General features: G+C 45.5%; 1 protein-coding gene across 7 annotated transcripts in view; it reads right to left on the minus strand.

Annotated features, from left to right (window-relative positions):
* Slc22a23 (solute carrier family 22 member 23) overlaps nucleotides 1-19,502 on the minus strand; it is a 174,017-nt gene that overhangs the window by 136,257 nt on the left and 18,258 nt on the right. For 3 of the 7 annotated variants that reach the window (XR_013051552.1, XM_076573158.1, XM_076573159.1), the window contains exon 2: nucleotides 691-794. The exons of 3 other annotated variants lie outside the window; for them this stretch is intronic. Coding sequence is in view for 3 of the 4 variants with exons in the window: in XM_076573158.1 (XP_076429273.1) it covers nucleotides 691-794 (104 nt within the window). In the remaining variant the exon portion in view is untranslated. Of the gene's footprint in view, nucleotides 1-690; nucleotides 795-16,814; nucleotides 18,583-19,502 lie in introns of those variants that run through there. One more of the 7 variants, XM_076573161.1, reaches the window with a different exon arrangement.

Genomic DNA, 19,502 nt, shown 5'->3' on the forward strand with positions numbered 1-19,502 from the left:
AAACACATTCTGTCTCATTTCTGATTGCTGCCCTTCCCTTGTCCACAATGCCTATCCATTACCCAAATGCCATTATGTTCTACTGTCCTCCTCACCATCGGCACCACAGAGGCAGCTCCTAGCTAAGCCAATAACTGTCTCTAAAATGTGCATGATATATTAAGGTGTTACTCCGGACTGATATCTATCTCCATTTATAAGGTGAAGGGTCTGCAACTCCTTCACCAATGTTTTAGGTTTTTGGAGATGGAGTTTCATTATGTTGCTCAGGCTGGCCTCACTGAGTTCAAGCAGTGAATTCAGTCCCCAGTAGCAGAGACTGCAGGTACATGCCACTTCACCCAGCTCTCCTTTTTTTTTTTTTTAATGTATTTTGTGCATCTACCCGCTTGGCACCTAGCTGGGCATCTCCATGCTCCTCCCAACTAAGCATAAGTTATCAGAATTAAATGGGGCTGCAGGCTGATCTTGAATGAATTTAGACCCTCCTTCCCCCTGGTCTATCATGTATAGTGATCAATTCTCTTTTGCCTCTGCATTCTCCAAGTGGTAGCTTCTATTCTGGCCTCACTGGCAAGCAGAGCCAAGGCACAGTGACTACACCTGTGTTAACAATGACCACTCCTCTTTAGCTAGCAAAGGTGTGCTGTGCCTTCCAAAGGTCCACGGGTCGGGTGTGTTGGTACTCACCAGTCAGCAATGCATCCAGTTATTAGGTAGCCAAAGATTAATCCAACCAGCAAGGAGAACTTAGCGATATGGACCTTCCAGGCATTATCACACACAAGATCCCACTAGAGAGGGGCAAACAGAAGGTAAATCAGAGAGACACATACACACAACTAGTCGTGCTCTATCATAAGCACAATACAGTAACCCTGCAAGGGCCTGGGCATTCTTATTGGGGCCATATCACACGTGACACTACGAATATCATCATTCGGCTGCTGAAAACCCAATGGGAACTCTAATTTGCTCACAAAATTAAATGTGGTGCTTTAATCTAAACAGATTACCTACATTTGGGAGGAGTGATCATATGAAATCTGGGGGACATATGTGCTTCTGTCCCAAAAGACCACAGGAAACCAAGGGAGAGGAGAATGGCCAGAGAAATTAGTAGCACCCTGGTGACCAGAGTCCTTCACACCCCACAGAGTTGCTATAATCTAGATGATGGGAAGGCCTGGCCAAGTGTCCTTATGGGGTGCTGTAATAACACAAGGAAATGAAAGGCAACATTGGCTTTTTCACCCCATTATACTGTCTAAACTGCAGTCTCAAAAAGAAATGGAGTCAATAGTGAATGCTGAGCTCTGAACTTACTACATTCTCATTTTTTTTTTCTTGTAAATGCTCTTGTGAATTGTCTTATAGGGCTAACGGCACCACCGGAGTCTCAGACTTAGCCAATTTTGTGCAGTAAAGTTTTATTATTTAATTGGAAAAATGAAAATGCTCCTCCAGGCTGGGGAGATCACTCAGTCCAGAAAGTACTTGTCATACAAATGTGAGGATCTGAGTTTGAATTTCCAGAACCCACATAAAGCTGCCTATGGTAATGGAATCCCAGAGCTCCTACAGCAAGATGGGAGATTTGTGGACCAGATAGACTGGCATACACGAGGGTGAAGAACCAAGAGACCCTGTCTCAAACAAGCTAGAGGGTGAGAACTGGCACCTGAGGCTGTTCTCTGACCTTCACGTGTGTTACAGCATATATGCATGCCTACTCACACGCAAACATTCATGCACATACAAAGGGAGAGAGGAGCAAGAGAGAGAGTGAGATCCTTGATTATTATCTTTCCTATTTACCAAAGTGGAGAAGGACCGAGGCTCACACACAGTCTACCTCTAGGTCAGAGGGCAAATGAACAGGGAGTGGCTGGCTGGTGCCACGAGGACTGGATCACCCATCCTTGCTGTTTAGTGTTGCCATCCACTGTCATGGTAGAGAAGGCCTTCTGGCGAACGTTACAGCCTGGAGCTTTTGACCCCAGGTCAAAGGAGGTACAAGGGTGGTGGGGTATTGATTGCAGCTGGAGACATGCCCCACCATGGGAAAATTTAGGAATATTAGAACAAGAGGTATGCTGGAGGCCATCAGGAAAGGTGAGGCGAAGGGGTAGAAGCTATGTGGTCGCAGCCTGAACTAAGTGCTGCCTTCTTAGGTGTCTCTTCTTGGAGCCTCTGCCTATAGAGGGACGCAGAATGTAATGCCAAGAATTCTGGTGGCCTCAGGTTTGAAGTTTCCAAACTTCTGCGGAGTCCAGTGGAGGCCGAGGATGACAGCTTAGGTCTCAGCTTCAGTGGAATTTGGAAAAGACTATCTGTAGCAGCAGTTTCCCAGAAAAGAACCTGGCCTGGACAGAGAAGGAAGGGGCTACCAGTCATTGCTCTAACATCTGCCCAGAACTCCTTGGGATACTTGATGCCCATGCTCCAAGGCAGGATCCAGAGACTTGGAGAGAGTAACTCACTCCATCCTCCACCAAGCTGGCTCCAGATGGTCTGAATCAGAGCTTAGGGGGGAAGGCAAAAAGATCAGGCACAAGCTCCACGATGGCCCAAGAAGGATGGTTTGAGGCTAGTTGTCTAGATGCATTCGTGTGTCTGGGGAGGAGGGCTGCTGGCTGCTTCGGATATCACTTAGGCAGTCAGATGCAGGCATTCCTTAAAGGAGATCTCAAAATGCTACAGAACCACAGGGACTCCATCACCTGGGAATGAGCAGGAAGTACAGATTAGGGGACCCCAGCCCCAATGTTCTGAGTGAAAACTCCTGCAGGAAAGCCGAGCAGGGCTGACAAGCTGTCCAGGTGAGCCTGAGCCACATGGACCAACTGTCCTGCTTCTGAGAAGAACCATAAGATCCTAGCCTGCCTTCCCATGCTACAGTGGAGACAACCCATGAGCTTCACCACCTCAGGCTTCAATGGCCTCCCAAGAAGGAAGAGACTAACACTCCATATAAAACATACATCACTACACCTTTGTCCACTTGGAAATTGACTGTGAAGCTCCAAGATAGCTTAAGTGGGTTCTTGGAGCCAGCCTGATGTTTTTAGAAGAAAAATTTAATAATAAACAACTTTCTAATGCCAGGAAGGCAGATTTGGCCTTAAAACACGAGTTAACAGCTTTGTCATGAACAATGTGGGTGCATTCTGTTTTCCCAGCTCCATGTAAACATTTCTGGGAGAGTCATCACCTGTACCTGTTCATCTCCCAGCTACACCACACCTGCGTAGACTTCAGCCTGGCATATTCTTGGCAAGCACTAAGCCGCCCTGACCCGGGTTACTGCCTGGGAGAAACACACCAGCTGCCATCTCTTTCATTCACTCCACTTCTAACGACTTTCACATTGTCACCAAGACGCCCCATTGATGAGTTTACTCAAGGTTAAATGATGCAAAAGAGTGCATTACACTTACACCGAATGGCCAGGAGACGGGAGACTTTAATAAAAAACAGCCAGGGAAGTGGAGAAAATAGCTGGCACTGTTGCCAGCCCAGTCACCTGAGCAATTACTACACCCGGCCCGGGGCAGCCATGACCCAATTTAGCTGCCACCTAATAAGTTGTTCAGTCGTCGCCTCAACATGACCCCTATCAATTAACAATGCCAGAGTGGAAAATTATTAGGACATGCAGGAAGGCTGAAGCATTCCCGCTGTCAATAAGGAAAGGAAGCTCAGCTGGCATCGGTGAGCTCGGCCTGTGTGGGGACTCACCCTCCCTGGGTTGGTGGGCCAGGGGATCCAGGGCAAGACAGCCACCCATGCCCTACAGCTTCCTCAGCTGGAGACATATCTGAGTCAGCAAGCCCAGCACCTAAGAACACCCAGCAGGTTTAGCAAGATAAGGGTTACTCATGCCTGGGGATCCACCTACACCCCCACCCTTGCCATCCTGGGGCCCACCCTTGAGGCACATTCCACTGGGCTTAGGGGGTGGGGAGGAAGGTGGTGGGTAGAGTGGAGGTGGGGTGAGGGATGGAGATGGGGGTAATCTATAGCGCTGGCTCCCTTGTTTAACTTCTACCAAAAAAAATGTACCGGGCACATGAAGTGCGTCCTCACACGCTGTTATCTTTGAAAAAAATCCACCAAAGAATTTCAGAAGTATGAGGAAGCTTTGTGGTCGCTTGGCTCTCAAATAGGTTCTCATTGCTATAGATAAGATTATGGCAATTGGCTGCTCAGGAAGTTAAACTAAGTTTTTAAGACTTAAAAATAAAAATGTCTGACTAGAGCAGTGTTGTAAAAAGTCTAAGACTAGGACTTAATGAGCTTGGCCACCTCCCCTTCCCCTGTCCCCTCCCTCCATCAGTCCCTCACCAATACCAGCACAACCGTAGAAACATGTCAAACGCATCCCGAATGTCTCCCGTGTTCCGCTGTGGCCATGCCATCCTAGGGGTGAGGGAGATGCTCACTGGACACCCAAGATGGCAGGGACTTCCTTCTGGTTTATGTTCCTGTAGTGCAGGCTACAAGGCTAAAAACACTACTTCTGGACCCTTACAGAGGTTTCACAGGTGATTTCGGGTCTGCTAATCAGGTCCACACAACAAAGAACTGTCCATGCTACCTGGTTCTGATCTCAGGGCTCCCTTGACTTGAAGGAGAACAAGGGGTTGGGGTGTGTTGGGGGAAGTCCTGTGATGCTGATCAGATCTGGTAGGGACTGGGTGGTCTTGCGGCCTACAGCTCTGATGATAGCTTTACAAGAGTGTGAGCCTGGAGTCAGTGGTTTGCTAAATTCCTCGGCTTCCAGATGAAACACTGGGCTATCAGGAGCTCTGCTGGGAATCCTTCTGGAGCTCTGGCCTGTGCTCCAGGAACTTAGGAGACACTGTTGCCCTGCATTCAATCCCTGTCTCTGCAATACTCACTGATACTTGCAGACTGAGCCCCTTTTTTGATTGGGTTTCCTTGAAATAGAGTTCCCAAGGAAGGTGTGGGCGGAAACCCCTACTCTCCAGAAACAGTACAGCCTGGCATTGACTCCACCTCCTGGAAATCATCCCCTAGGGACCAATGGGAACAGCCCTCTAATGAAGCAAGTTAACACTCCATCAGCAGGTTTAACAAGATCATAAAAGCTTCAAGCCACAGCCCATTCGACCATCCCACTCTCGCCTCCTCTGCCACGTACTAACTTCAGAAGCATCCTGCATGACCACAGGGAACTCTGGCCCATACTTCAGGACAAGGTGAATGATTTTACACATCTCACACTACATGTTAGTTGCTATGCGTTCTGTTCAAAAGCTTAATTAAAAACTTTAAAAGAGGAAAGATCTGGTAGGCCGTTTTTGTACTCAGTAGATTTAAAGGACAGACTACAAGAAATAGAAGTTGTCAATGATCAACTCTCTCGACTTATTAGAGTGGAGAATCGTCACCAAGAAAACTAATCACATTTCTGAAGAAGATGGAAGAAAATGGGACAGAGAAAACAATTTTCAGTAATAAGAAAATTTATGAAATTTATAAAAAAGAATCTCTGAAAAACTGGAAGAAGACAGGTTACTATTTGACTGTGGAGAGTGAATATCTGCCATAAAAACTAATGAGAGCAATCACCCAGAGAAATGATAGGATGGGGCTGGGGAGATGGTTCAGTGGGTCCAAGCACTGGCTGCTCCTGCAGAGGATCAGGGTTCAGTTCCCAGCACCCACACGACAGCTCGCACAGGTCTATAACTTCAGTTCCATGGGATCCATTGCCCCTTCTGACCTCCACAGGCACCAGACATGCATATGGTACACATACATATGTACATGAAAGCAAACATTCATATACAAAATAAAATGAATCTTTTTTAAAGACTAGTATATGTTTTGAGTTTAATTGTTACTACTTCATTACTAACTTCAAGTAGTTAAAATTTCTATGCACCAGAAATGTCATAAACAAAATTGTAGCTATCCATATTTGTAAAATTACATCCACAGGTCTCACATTTAACTGTCAGCTATTTTCCTCTGGTTTTATTTTCTTAGCAATATAGCCCAACATTCTAAATAGAAATGTGTGTGAACATCCAGACAGTTGACAAAATATGGAGTATGGATGGGTTGGAAAATACTCAGGAAATGCTTGATTCTGCTAATGAAAATCTAAACAACATATGTATTTTTAACTTTCTAAAGATGAAAGAGAGACAAAGAGGTACGGTACCATTTTTTTTTTTTTCAGAAAGAATTTTGACAACATACAGCCCATTCCTTTAAGCGGTATCTCCTCTTTGACCCAGCAAACCCCACTTGGGGGTAACTTTGTCCCAAGGAAATGATCAGAGATGCCCAGAGGTCCCTATGCAATGAATGACATCACCCATTGTAACTTACAAGGGCAAGACATGAATTCTTGAGAAAAGGTCCCGGGGAACCATGTGGCCAAAATTCTGCTTTCAAAAACTAATGACTGACAAAGCCTTTCATTGTGTGTTACAGTGTCAGAATGAGAAGAGTGAGGACAAAAGGTGGTGTGCACAGGAAGGAGGAGGCATCCCAATGAATGCATGAAGGCCAGAACAGGGCCCCGGAAGCCGCTCAGCAGGAGAAGCTGCTCACTGCCAAGCCCGACTACCTGAACTTGACTCCCAGAGCTCATATGGTAGAAAGAGAACTGACTCACACACATTTTCCTCTGATCTCCAAAGGCCTGCTGTTGTACATGCACTGAGCACAGATGTACATAACACACACACACACACACACACACACACACACACACACACACACACACACACACGCAGACACCACACACATGAAATTAAAAAAATAAGATGTGAGAATAGGGAAACTGAGTTTTATTTTCTAGTTTATAATATTCTTATGTTCCCTAAACTTCTCATGATTAACTGTGAACTTATGAAATGGGAATACAAAGTGATGATAAGGGTAAGACAAAAATCATTAAAAACAAAACAAGAATACACGTTCCTTTCACCTTTTCAGGGATATATATTTTTATGCAATCTAAAACTGGAGGCTGAGGATGAAGATCAGTTGGCAGAGTGCTTGCCTGGTGTGCACAAAGCTCTATGTTCTATCCTAACATGGCAGAACACCAGGTGTGGTGGGACACGTCTGTCATCTCAGGTGAAGTCAGGGGAATCAGAAGGTCAGGGCTATCCTCAGCTACACATGGAGTTTAAGACTAGCCTAGAATACATGAGACCCTATCCCAGTCAGTCAGTAAATGAACAAATAATATGTTTAGAAGAAATTTGTTTTGAAAATGTTTGGCTGTCAACTGGAATTTTTAAAAAATAGAGAAAATAAAGTTGGGTACAGTGGAACATGCCTGAAGTCCCAGCTACCTAGTGGCTGAGGATGAGGGTTTTCATGAACCTAAGAGTTCAAGGCTAGCCTGGGCTAACACACCACATTGTTGTTTCAAAGCAAGCAAACATTTTAAAAAATATTTATTTACTTATTTTGTATATAGTGTTCTGCCTGTATGTCTGCCTGAAGGCCAGAAAAGGATACCAGATCTCATTACAGATGGTTATGAGTAACCACGTGGTTGCTGGGAATTGAACTCAGGACCTCTGGAAGAGCAGCTAGTACTCTTAACCTCTGAGCCATCTCTCCAGCCCCACAAGCAAACATTTTAAAAGAAACTTTGCAGCTGGGGATGGTAGTGCATTCCTTTAATCCCTGTGGCACAAACAAGAGAATCTCTGTGAGTTCCAGGCTAGTCAGGGCTGCAAGTGAGACCTTGTCTCAAAACAGGGTTTGGGAGCTGGAGAGATGACTCAGCTGTAAAGAGCACTGGCTGCTGTTTTTAGAGGACCCAGGTTCAATTCCAATCACTTACCGGGCAGCTCACAGCAATCTGTAACTGTAGTTCCAGGAGCTCTGACACATGCTTCTGACCTCTACAGGTACTAGGTACACACACGGTACACAGACACACATGCAGGCACAACACTCATGTACAGAAAATAAATTTATTGTTTTTTATTGTAAAAGAAGCAGCTTGCAACAAATTCATAGCCTGTTGTCAAGCCATGAAATTTACTTCTGTGTTTTGTTTTGTTTTCTCACGAATGTGAGTTCCCCCAAAGTTTCATCTCTTAGAGTGGAGATCCACATGTGAGCTTGTTGTCATTAGCAGACCACCGGGTTTTGCCAACCACTGTGCCAGCTGCCGGGCCCATGCCTGAGCACAGTCAATTAAGATACAAGGAAATATTTCAGGGTAATACCACAAAGAAGACAAAATGGCTTCAAATTCCAATGATTTAAATGAAACAAAATCCCCAACTGGGTTGCAGGAATGTAGAGAAATATGAGGTCATCACTTTCCTCTCCAAAACAGCATTTCAGAGTCTCCCAGGCACTATGGATGTGCTCTGCTCTGCTGCTGTTAAACTAGAAACAATAGGAATGAAAAGAACAGACACACGTGTACACATGTGCACACAAGAAAGCATACACATACATGTGAAGATTAGTCACAGAAGGACAGAAGAAACAGTCTCCACAAGCCAGACTGAAGGAGTGTATGAGCTACAATTAGCCTCTCCACATGTAGGCAGCCAAGAGCACCATTTTTAGTATATCTATTCTAGCAGTATATAGAGTCTCTTTTTTTTTTTTCTTAAAAGACTTCATCAAAATTCAAGATATACTGTCTAATTTGAAAAACCCTCAAACTCTCTCTTCATTTTTGCCTCTAAGCTCATCCTCCGGTTTCAGGAGGCCGGCTGTCAACAGTAGCCAACACAAGTGCCAATTAGAGTTGGCATGCTAGTGAGCTTCCTTAAATGACATCATCAACATCCTTGCCAGGTACTCTGGGGATTTTTTTTTTTTAAGCTTTGTCTCTGGTTTTTGTTCATTGCTACTGCAATTGCTCTTCATCTTTATTTTCTCCCTTCCACCTACTGCCAAAATAAACAAACAAATAAATAAATAACTATAGCTTGTTGGAGGAAACAATAGGAAAAAATGGCTAGCAAGCTTGTTTGGGCTAAAGGGAGAATGTACCCCTCCCAGAAAACTGGCACTCCTGCTTCTTCTTCTTTTTTTTTTTCAGGAGACCCACACCAAAGCCACAGCATTAGAGCTGGTTAGGGTTCTTAAACATTCCGTATCCCCATTTCATGACTAACAGTGTGATTTTCAATTCATCCAAACTCCAGACAACGCTTCATCTCTTTTTCTAAATGGTATTCCTGGGGGTTGCTTCTCTACAGCAGCCCTCTGGTGCAGGAGAAGAGCTGAGACTGTGATGCCTCATTTGCCAAAGCTGAGGCTTCCTTGGTTTTCACCGAACTGGATCTTTTTTTTTTTTTTTTTTTTTTTTTTTTTTTTTTTTTTTTTTTTCCATAATGCTAGAGATGGAGAATTGCTTCCCAGCAAAGTTTACAAGGGACACAGAAACATGATCACCTGGCTGCACTCTCACTTCAACTGATGCAGGATTATTTCTGGGAAAGCAATCCAGTGAGCCCCTTTATCTTTTCCATAGAAATGCTGTGTGGCAGCCCAAAGTGGAGGTCTACACTGTGAAACGGTCCTAGTCTCTTGATAGAAAGCCCTGTCATTTGCGGGGAGTTCAACAGCTATCCACAAGGCAGCGGAACTTGCTAATAAGCAATGCCTTCTATTAACCAAACTTTGAGGAATCTTGCCCTAACCTTTGATGTATATTTCAGCAATGATCATCACTGCTAAGAAAGGAAGAGAATTAAGAGCCAATTGTGTCAAGAGACCAGAGAAGGAGGGGAGGGGAAGAACCCAGCTGTAAGCATCAAGACAAATCAAGATGTGCACACTAATTTGTCCTAAGTAACAAACACTGCACTGCTCACTTGAGAAACTACTGTCCTGTATAGCTTAGAAGGCCTCTCCTAGTGCAACACAGTGTATGAACAAAACTGGTCTGTCACATTAATATTTAAGCACACCCACTCATTTGGGAAAAGAGCCAAGTGTGGAAAACTTGGGACTGAGATCAGAAAACTCTCAGCCTGGTGAGGACTTAGAGGGAGAAGGCCCGGCATAACATGGCTCCGTGAAGTTCTCTCTATAATCGACTCACCACACCTCCTATTCGCAAGCCTGAACTCCAACTCCTGTTACCGAGTCATATTTTATACCTCACCAGCTCCCCAAAGCCTCAGGACTCTCCATAGAACTGCTCTCCTGTGTACCACCCCACTCCTTCTGCCCATGACATGCCTGGCTCAGCATGAAAGACTAAGACACTTCTCCCTACCAGGGGCTAGAGGCATGGCTCAGTGGCAGAATGTTTTTCAGTGTGTTAGACCCTGGGTTCCCTTCCCGGCACCATAAAAAGACCCCTCCAACCAAAACCTATGCTCACCACAACCAGTCAGAGTATGCCAGACCTTCTCCACTGTTTATCCTTTTTTTCTTTCAGTGAGTTGATGACACCTTTGCAAACAGAAGACTAAGAGGAAAAGGTGTCAAACACAAATGCATAGATGAGGGCCGGGCGGTGGTGGCGCACGCCTTTAATCCCAGCACTCGGGAGGCAGAGGCAGGCAGATCTCTGTGGGTTCGAGGCCAGCCTGGTCTACAAAGCGAGTTCCAGGAAAGGCACAAAGCTACACAGAGAAACCCTGTCTCAAAAAACCAAAAACCAAAAAACAAAACAAAAACAAAAACAAAAAAACAAAAAACAAAAACAAAAAAACAAAAACAAATGCATAGATGAATACAGTTCCACATTTCTACCAAGGCAATCAACACAGCTGAAGGTCTCCCTCCCAGGCTAGATCAAGAGCCCTCCTCTGTGCTCCGAGAACATTCTGCATTCATAATAAATACCCAGGTGACTAAAATACACTGTAAGCGCCTGCTGACAAGTCCTTTCACTAGCTCGGGAGCTGGAAAACTACAGCCTAGGAGGCCAATACACCTCTGCACCTGTTTTTGTAAATAATTTTGTTAGCACATGGCCACACTTCACCTATATGTTTACTATGCCTGCATATACATTATAATAGCAATTTGAGCAGCTGTAAAGATGGCAGCACACTCCCCATGTCCACAAGTAAAAATGCTTACTATTCGATCTTTATAGCATCACCATCAAAACTTAAGTTTGGGTGTCTTTGTGGCTGTTTTCCAAAAGTTTTAACTGAAGAAGGAAGATTCAGCTAGAATGTGGGTGGCATCATCCCATGGATTGGGGGTACCAGACTGGAGAAAAAAAAGAAACAAACGAGAAAGTGAGCTTAGCATCAGCATGCATCTTTCTCTCTCTGCTTCCTGGATGTGGGTACCACGTGACCAGTCACTGCATGTTCCTGCCACAACAGAGCACAACTTCGAACAGAAGCCACAATAAACCTTGCCTCCCTTGAGTGGCTCCTTGTCAGTATTTTGTCACAGCAAGCAGAAAAGTAACTAATGGAGAAATGTCTTTTTCTCTTCTGAGACTGGGTCTCTGCAGGTGGCCCACACAGGCCTCTAATTCCAGTCTTGTCACGGCCTCCTGTATTATAAGTGTAAGGCGCCATTTTGTCTTATTTCTCTATGCTGACTAATTAAGCTGAGGACATGAAACAAGGGAGGAAGGAGGCATTGCCCTGGAGGACTCCTACTCCCAGAGTCAGAGGGCTCCCCACGGGTGTTTATTTCTCTAATCCTCTGCTTCGTCATGGTTTCTTCAAACATACTTTATTTAAATAATACATGATAGTATGCAAAATTTATGCCAGAATGTAGTTTTGAAATGTTGTACTCAATTGTTTACTATGAGTGGTACTCCCCCAGGAAAAGATATTATGGCTTTATTATTAAAATTGATCGAGAAATAGGTGCATGGAAAATTTATTTTTAAAAATAGAGAATTCCCTCTTGAAAGAACAAATCTATTTCACAAATCAAGCACTCTTCCTCGGCACTGTGCCAGCTACTTTGACAAGGCTGTCACTCACTCATTGCCACAGACCTCTTCCATGGGCACTGTCATCCATGGGGGTGGAGAACGGCACTTGAATGTGACTATCAGGAGTCTAGCAGGGACTCACAGTGACAGTCTAGATTTTTGAGTCTGATGAATAGGCATCTCCATTCCAGTTCTGCCCCATGACAGCTTGTGTGACCCTGGCCAAGGAATTGACCCTTGTGCAAGCTCCGTTTCAACATCAGTGATGTGGGAGGCACATACCCTACAATGCATGGTTGTTGTGAGGGTCGAGGGCAGTGTGGGGAGTGTGCCAGGGCAGTGACGGGCACATGCCGATGCTTTCTATTGTTTTGTCAGCCTGCTGGGCAGCCCTCGGGCTTTGCTGACCGTTGGTGAGGAAGGCTTGAGTCTGAAAGCAATGGAGTGACTGTCTTGAAAAGGTCTTGATTTACTCATTAAGTCACATTGAGCTGGTCCGATTAGGGGGTGCTGTACTGTTCTACAGCATGTCTGTGTAGCCAGCACTGGCTGCAAGAGGAGAGAGATGAGGACAGAAAAGGCCATGTGTGAGTAATGGTGCTCCGAGCTGCACAGTGTTACATGGTATTCTCCATAGTTGTCAAGCCTTCCTGGATTTCAGAGTATGGTGCCCTTTACTTTGACCTTCCCAGCTGCATCCTAGGAACTGCAACTCAGCCTTCCTTGACACTTCCCGCAATCAGCCCTTAAATACCTCATCTCTCTGACCTTGAGCCAAGGGTGCTAAGATGGCTCTAAAAAGCTGACGCATTAGTCTCTAGTGGGTGCTCAGTCCCCCCTCCCCCCACCTTGAACTATTCATCTCCTACAAACACTATGAATTGGCAGTGTGACAGCAGAAGGTGACCAAGCAGTTTGGCTCCTCCTGGGCTGGCCAGGCTTCATCCAGCTGGGGCTCAACTCTTCAGATCCAGCCCTTGGGTCCAGAGAGGCAGAGGCATGGCTGCCCTCCATGCAGACACTGGTGGGAACGGGCTCCTGGCTGTGTGGGTGCCTCTGGCATTCTGGGGACAAGCTGACTAAGAAATGGTTGTTCAAGATGAGGTCTCAAATCAAAGCCGAAAGCATTGGCAAGCAGAAGGCAGGAAGCCTTCCTGAAGAGTGTTGCCGGCCACAGGTGATCAGTTCTGTGATGGATGGGCATGGGTTGTGGAAATGGAATATGCAAAAGAAAACCCACATCTTGTCAGAGAGTCCTTTATAAGCCAAGGTTGTTGCAGAGTGGCCCACACATGGCCCTTCACCATAACCTTGCAACCTGAACTCTTGGGAGGTTTCAGCCCCTCCCACCTGCCACAGGTGTAGTCTGTAACAGACCTGGGATGAGGGACTCCAGCAGGGATCTTCTGTTGGCACTGGGGCTGGGATTTTAGCCACACTCCGGAGATAGCTGTGATACTGTAGTGAGTGCGGTTTGTGGCATGGTTGGACTTAACGAACCAGGTCACTGGAGTTCCTTCCTCCCCAGCCTTTCCAAAGTAAGATTTTTCCGTCCCCTAGGGATTAGTCAACAGAGTGCAGCCCTGCCAAAGCTTGGCAAGGGACAATCAAGCTGGCCCATGTAATATTCCCCCAAATCAAATCAGAAGCAAGAGACAGAATGAACAGATAAAACTGAATGATCCATGGGGGCTCAGTGGGAAAAAGTCCTTACTGTAAGAACCTGATGATTTGAATTTGATCCACAGAACTCATGTAAAGGTATAAGGACAGAACTGCTCTGTGTCTACAGGTACACACTCACACATATACATCATACACACACACACACACACATACACACACACACACACACACGCACGCACGCACGCACCACCACCACCACCACCACCACCAATAATAATAAATAATTTTGGAAGTGAATGATACATGAAGGGAACTCTTTGTATTTACAGTCACTACTACATTAACAGATGATGTGTTTCTGGAGACATCAATCCTCAGAAGGCATCAATAGTTGGTCATCTAAGTAAGGGGATCAGGCTGGGCATGAAGCTCATAGGCAAGATCCTGGCAACAGAATAAAAAAAAAAATTTAAAGAAAGGTGGAGAGAGGGATCAATGGCTGATAATAATCATTTCTGAAATAATTTTCAGAAATGTTCAGTTAAAGAAAGCTAAGCCGATTTCTCCTTTGCAGGACCTTCTCATCGCCTCTAAAATGCCAATGTGAATCCTGAAAGGGGATTTATGTTCTGTGTGACATGTTTTCCAAACTCATTTTGAAACTCTCACCCCTATCCACACTTTCAAGGGTTGAGGGTTGGACTACAGAACATGAGAGATGCTTATATGTATATTCTGTTTGCCTTTCATTGACCTAATTCTGTCTATGAACACAATGCAAATGATAACACATGGAAATGCTACCTGTAAGGCTGGGGTGCAGCAATCCTGTTGCCCTTCACAGTCCACCTGGTGTCAGGGGAGTGAGTTCGTGTGTGCTGAAACATGTTCGCCAAGCAAGGAATGTTTCACACCTTCCAGCAGAGAAATACAAATGGTATTGCTCTGTCTTCTCATGGGGTTATTACTACTAACCAGTTAGGACATGGGCAAACATTAAATACCCTTAGGATGTGACCTGCAAAAGGTCATCCACAGCAGAAAGCAGTCAACTGTTAAAAGTCCACTTTCTGAAATGAAAAAGTCTAACTACTTGGCACATGTGCCTCTCTGACAGGACAACCATTCAACTTGCTAAGGTTCAGTAGTGGCTCCATGCTGTACAAGCAATTTCTTACATGACCTTAACCTCTCCAAACTCATCTTGCTACCCCCCCCCCAAAAAAAAAAACCAGAGTGGCACCAAGTGCTCTCTGCTCATGTGTCAATAGCTCATCTCAATAGCTCAAGTGCCAATCCCGAGAATCTTGGGTAAAGTGTGATCTACACATGAGATCTAATTACCATTCATCCTGAAAAAGGAAGGAGAACCTGACACAGGCTATAACACAGGGGACCCCGAGGAGACCATGTGCAGTGTAGTTAGCTGTCTCGGAAGGATGTATACTGTATGATTTGACTTACACAAGGTCCCCAGAGGACCCAATGCATAAAGACAGAGCATATGGGCTGGCCCGAGATTGGGATAGAGACACAGGAAGTCAGAAGTAGAAGGGTGCAGATAACTAGTCTAGAGAGATGAAGAGGCCCTGGAGTTAGAGAGTGGCAACTTTTATACAATGTGAATGTATTTTACATCAATGAAACATGCAATTTAAAAACAGCTAAGATGGGGGAAAAGTTACATTATATATATTAAATACAGATGCATAGTACGCTGAGAACCCAAATCAAGGCCTTTGTAGACAGCCCTGGAGCAGGCCCTGCCTTCAAGCCTGTCTTTAGTCTCATTTGCCATCTTCCTGAGAAACATTTGAGATCTAGCTCTTGAAGTCCAGCATTTTCCATCACCAGCAGGCCACCAGAAAGCCATTTGCTGTCCCCCAAGCTTGCCCATGGATGACAAAGTAGAGATGCCCTGCCCACCTGTAGAAAGAGTGACCAACCTATCCCACCTTGCCTGGCTATCCTCTCCTCCTAGTCTCTCCCAACACCCAAGGCAGGCTATCCCAGATCTCAGCTCTGTCCTCACATAAGCAGCTTGTCTCTGCTTCACTGCCCAGGGCCAGGGTCCAGGCAGCCCTGCCCAGAGCCATCAGTATGTGTAAGGGTTAAGAAATGAGAGGCAGGGGAGGTGAGGCTGGGAAGGAGACCCACACATGGGCTGGTCACTGAGCTAGAAAGAATGGGCCAGAATTCAGGGCCAGATACTTGGGTAACCTCTGGCACGTTGGTGCTACAGAGTTGAACCTTTATCAAGGGTAGCATTCAATGGCTATTGAAATCTATCCTCAATACCAGGGTAATTCAGTGGCAGAGCCCTTCCAATTAACTTTGGGCTTTTGATGGACACTGTTAACGGTTTAAAATATCTAGAAGTTGGGCATGGCAGCATATGACTTTAATCATAGCACTTGGGAAGCAGAAGCAGGCAGAACTCTCTGAGTTCAAAGCCAGCCTGGTCTACATAAAGAGTCCTATGGCAGCGATACAATGAGACCTTACACAAAACAAAACAAGTCCTAATCAAGGATGTTAGTCTAAGGGTCAGCCGTTCAGAATGTGCCATCTATGTTGGACATGAGGCTTGTAAGCTATTGCGCATTCTCTGATGAACAAGTTTGAGACAAGATAAATACAGAAAGGAATGGGGTCATCCCTAGATTACAGCCCTACCTTTAATGGCTTAGCTAAGGTTAGTAGCCCCAATGTTTTAGATGTGGAAAGTAGGGATGGAAAGAAGATTCTAAAGTAGAAGGCATTTAAGAGGACCCAGGGATCACTCCTAAGTTGAGATGTCAATAGCCTGGGGACAAATTGAGCCAAAGGAAGAAGGTCCTGAGTGTGAGGGTGCAGAGTGGCCAGGTATGTTCCAGGGTGCAGTGGCCATTTGCTAAAGTTGATCTCATTTATGTGTCCTGGCCCGTCATACGTACTGCTTTAAGGTGGAAAGTTAACAGCAAGGGCTGGAGACATGGCTCAGTTGGTTAAGAGCACTTGCTTCTCTCATAGAGGACCTAAAATGGGTTCCAGTAACCATGACATGCCACTTATAATTGTCTATAACACTCCAGACCCAAGGGATCCAGTGCCTTCCTCTGACTTCCAAGGTCACCTAACTTTACATGCATATATCTCAATACAGTCATACAAACACACATAACTAAAAATAAAAAAAATATTTTTTAAAGTTAAGGGAAATGGAACAACTATATAATATATTATTCAGACTGAGTTTCTTTATCTGAAATTTTTGGGACCAGAGGTTCTTCAAGTTTATGATTTTTTTCCAGATTTTGAAATGAGATATTAGAAGAGGATATTGGAAGAAATGAGATATTGGAGAAGACTCAATGCTAAACATAAAATTCATTTGTGTCTCATATGTACCTTGTAATGCAAGGCCTGAAGGTAATGTTATACAACGTTTTCATAATTTTATACACGAAACAAGAGTTTAATGACTATTAAATTTTCTACTTGTGGCTTCATTTTGCCATTCAAAAAGTTTCAGGTCTTGGAGCATTTTGTATTTAAATTTGTGGACTTCATATTTTTGAATTAGAGACTCTCACCCTGAAGCAGATGACTGGGTGGCTGTATTAGGAGGCCCACTCTAACGTCCTTGCAGAAAGGCCTGGGGTGAGAGGTCAGTCTCCAGCACACACTCTGCTGAAGGGGCCTCTTCCACACGTGTCTCTGCAGGAATCCCCACAAAGCCTCATGAAACATGTCTTCTCCACTTTGGAGAGCATGTTCCAATCCTGAGCAATCTGCTATGGCTGTTTGGTGAGAAGTTGGTAGTCTAGGCGAAAACGTGGTCCTTCGGCTCTGGGCTCATTGCCCCTTGTCTTCCTCCGCCCAGGCATCAGTGACTACACACCTCCCTTTCTCCCTGCTGTGTCAGCAAAGGCGCCTCAAATCACTGCAGCTCAGAAGTCAGGCTGTCTGCACCTCAAACCCCAGCCTGTGTTCAGCAGGCTCAAGGCCCTGGGCATATTTCACATCACAAAAAGAAGACAAGATAAACCATCTCATTTCGATCTTTTGATAGATGCTGCGATCGTTAGCAATATCCCAATCAAGGATCCCAGCCTTTTGGAAGAGGACCAAATTCGTGGCCCCTGCTCCTCCAAATATCCTCCCTTTCATGCCGTTAGCAGGGCTGCTCTTTGGTCACCTTGGACCTAAGCAAGGCAGAACTTGCAGTAGGTCACCCGTCATCTGTCTTTCCTCTTGGGCACCGTCAATTTCAACAGCCACTAGGCTGAGAGCATCACTTACTCAGAATATTTGGGGGCTCCACCTCTAAATGGTTATCTTCTTGGAGGAGTGTTGTCAGTTGCTTAACCTGCTTTGTAAGGAACACAGCCCCAGCCAGGGTTGACATATTTACACAAGCACAAAGGAGCTTGCTGACAACGTGCAGACAGGCTCACAAACCAGAGCAGCGTGAAGAGCCTGCAGAACAGCCTAGCTTCTTGGATATTCCAGCCAAACTGGATGCCCACCTACCCTCACTGCTCTCCTCAAGGATATTAGGTGGGAGGTGAACTGGAAAGGCCGCTGGCTTCTCTTACCAACTCATGCCTGGGGAGTACTTCCTTGGTCCCTCTTGAACTTAGTAAAAGGAGCAAGTGGATTCCTGCAGGGCAGGTTCACCAAAGAGGTCTAGCCTCTTGCTCACTGGAATTACCCCACAAACAGCTCTCTCTCTCTCTCTCCCTCCCCACGCCCCCCACTTCTCCCTTTGCATTTTATACTGGGCTGCATTAGAGGAGGCATGGCATCTGCTGTGTTGTCTGCGGTTTTGCCTAAGGATTATTCAGCCCCCAGGTGCTTGCCCTCACAGGGTCATTTTCACAGAAGGGAGGATGGAGAAGCTATGGAGAGAAGGGGTACCTCTCTCCCATGCCACCAACGCAGGATGAAACTCAACCCCATCAGCTCCGGAGTAACCCCGAGGTTGCACAGAGCTGATGTCACTTCTAGGTGTGACTTTTCCCCACCGACAGGACACCATCAGTTCTCGGGGCCTCTCCATCAGCCCTGGGGGCTGAGACCTGGAAGAAGTGGGATCACAACAGTCAGGGCCAAGGACCCACATCCCTTGGAGGTGACATCCCCCTCTCCCACAGCCCCTTCTCATCACTTCAGTGTTCTCTGAAAAGAAGAGACCAAGAAGGAAGTTTGCCTGGCTCACAAGGAAGTCAAGGTGTTACATCGCTGGCCTGATTCTGCCAGTCAACTTGTACCTCTTGGAACTGAAGACTAAGAGGAACAATAGACAGGAGGAATGGAAATGAACATGACGAATATTCGCAGAAGTCTATGGTACTGAACAACGCAATGTACATGAGCAGGTAGAGAGAAATGCACAATATGGAAGCCAGGTTAGCAGGGCAGGCAAGTCTCTGGCAGAGTCCCATACTCTTGAGTCAGGAATATTGAAACGAAACAACAAATAAAGAACATGGACTCTCGGGAAACCAGAAAGGGGCCCAGGAGAGGGGAAATAGGGGCTTTAAGGGCAGCAGTGCACAGAGCAAATGTGATAGGAAAGAGGAAGTGGGTATGTCGGCCATGGAGAGGTTTGAGTAGGGATGGAAATGAGGCAAGGAGACGGGGAAAGAGGGGCAGAGTCAGCCAAAACTTGGTATAGGAAAACCTGCTATACATGCAAAATTCAAAAAATAAAATGAAATCTTGTTTGATTAAACCATTTCCAGAAGCCATAGGTTATCTAGTGAAAATCCACAAGCCTTTTCATGAGTTGTTGGTAAGGGAGGCCGCTGCTGTTGAAAACACCCTACACTATAGTTCCGGGACATAGAGAAATCATACTGGAACTGAACTAGATGCTCCCTCCCTGTTAGCTAGCTTTCATAATGTCAGAATGTGTTGCACAGGCTACTAGGTAGAAAAATCATTAATAATTTTACTCAGCTGTGAACACTGTTGAGTGACAATATCAACCTGCCAG

Source organism: Peromyscus maniculatus, chromosome 5 (assembly GCF_049852395.1).
Source record: "Peromyscus maniculatus bairdii isolate BWxNUB_F1_BW_parent chromosome 5, HU_Pman_BW_mat_3.1, whole genome shotgun sequence".
Taxonomy (NCBI): Eukaryota; Metazoa; Chordata; class Mammalia; order Rodentia; family Cricetidae; genus Peromyscus; species Peromyscus maniculatus.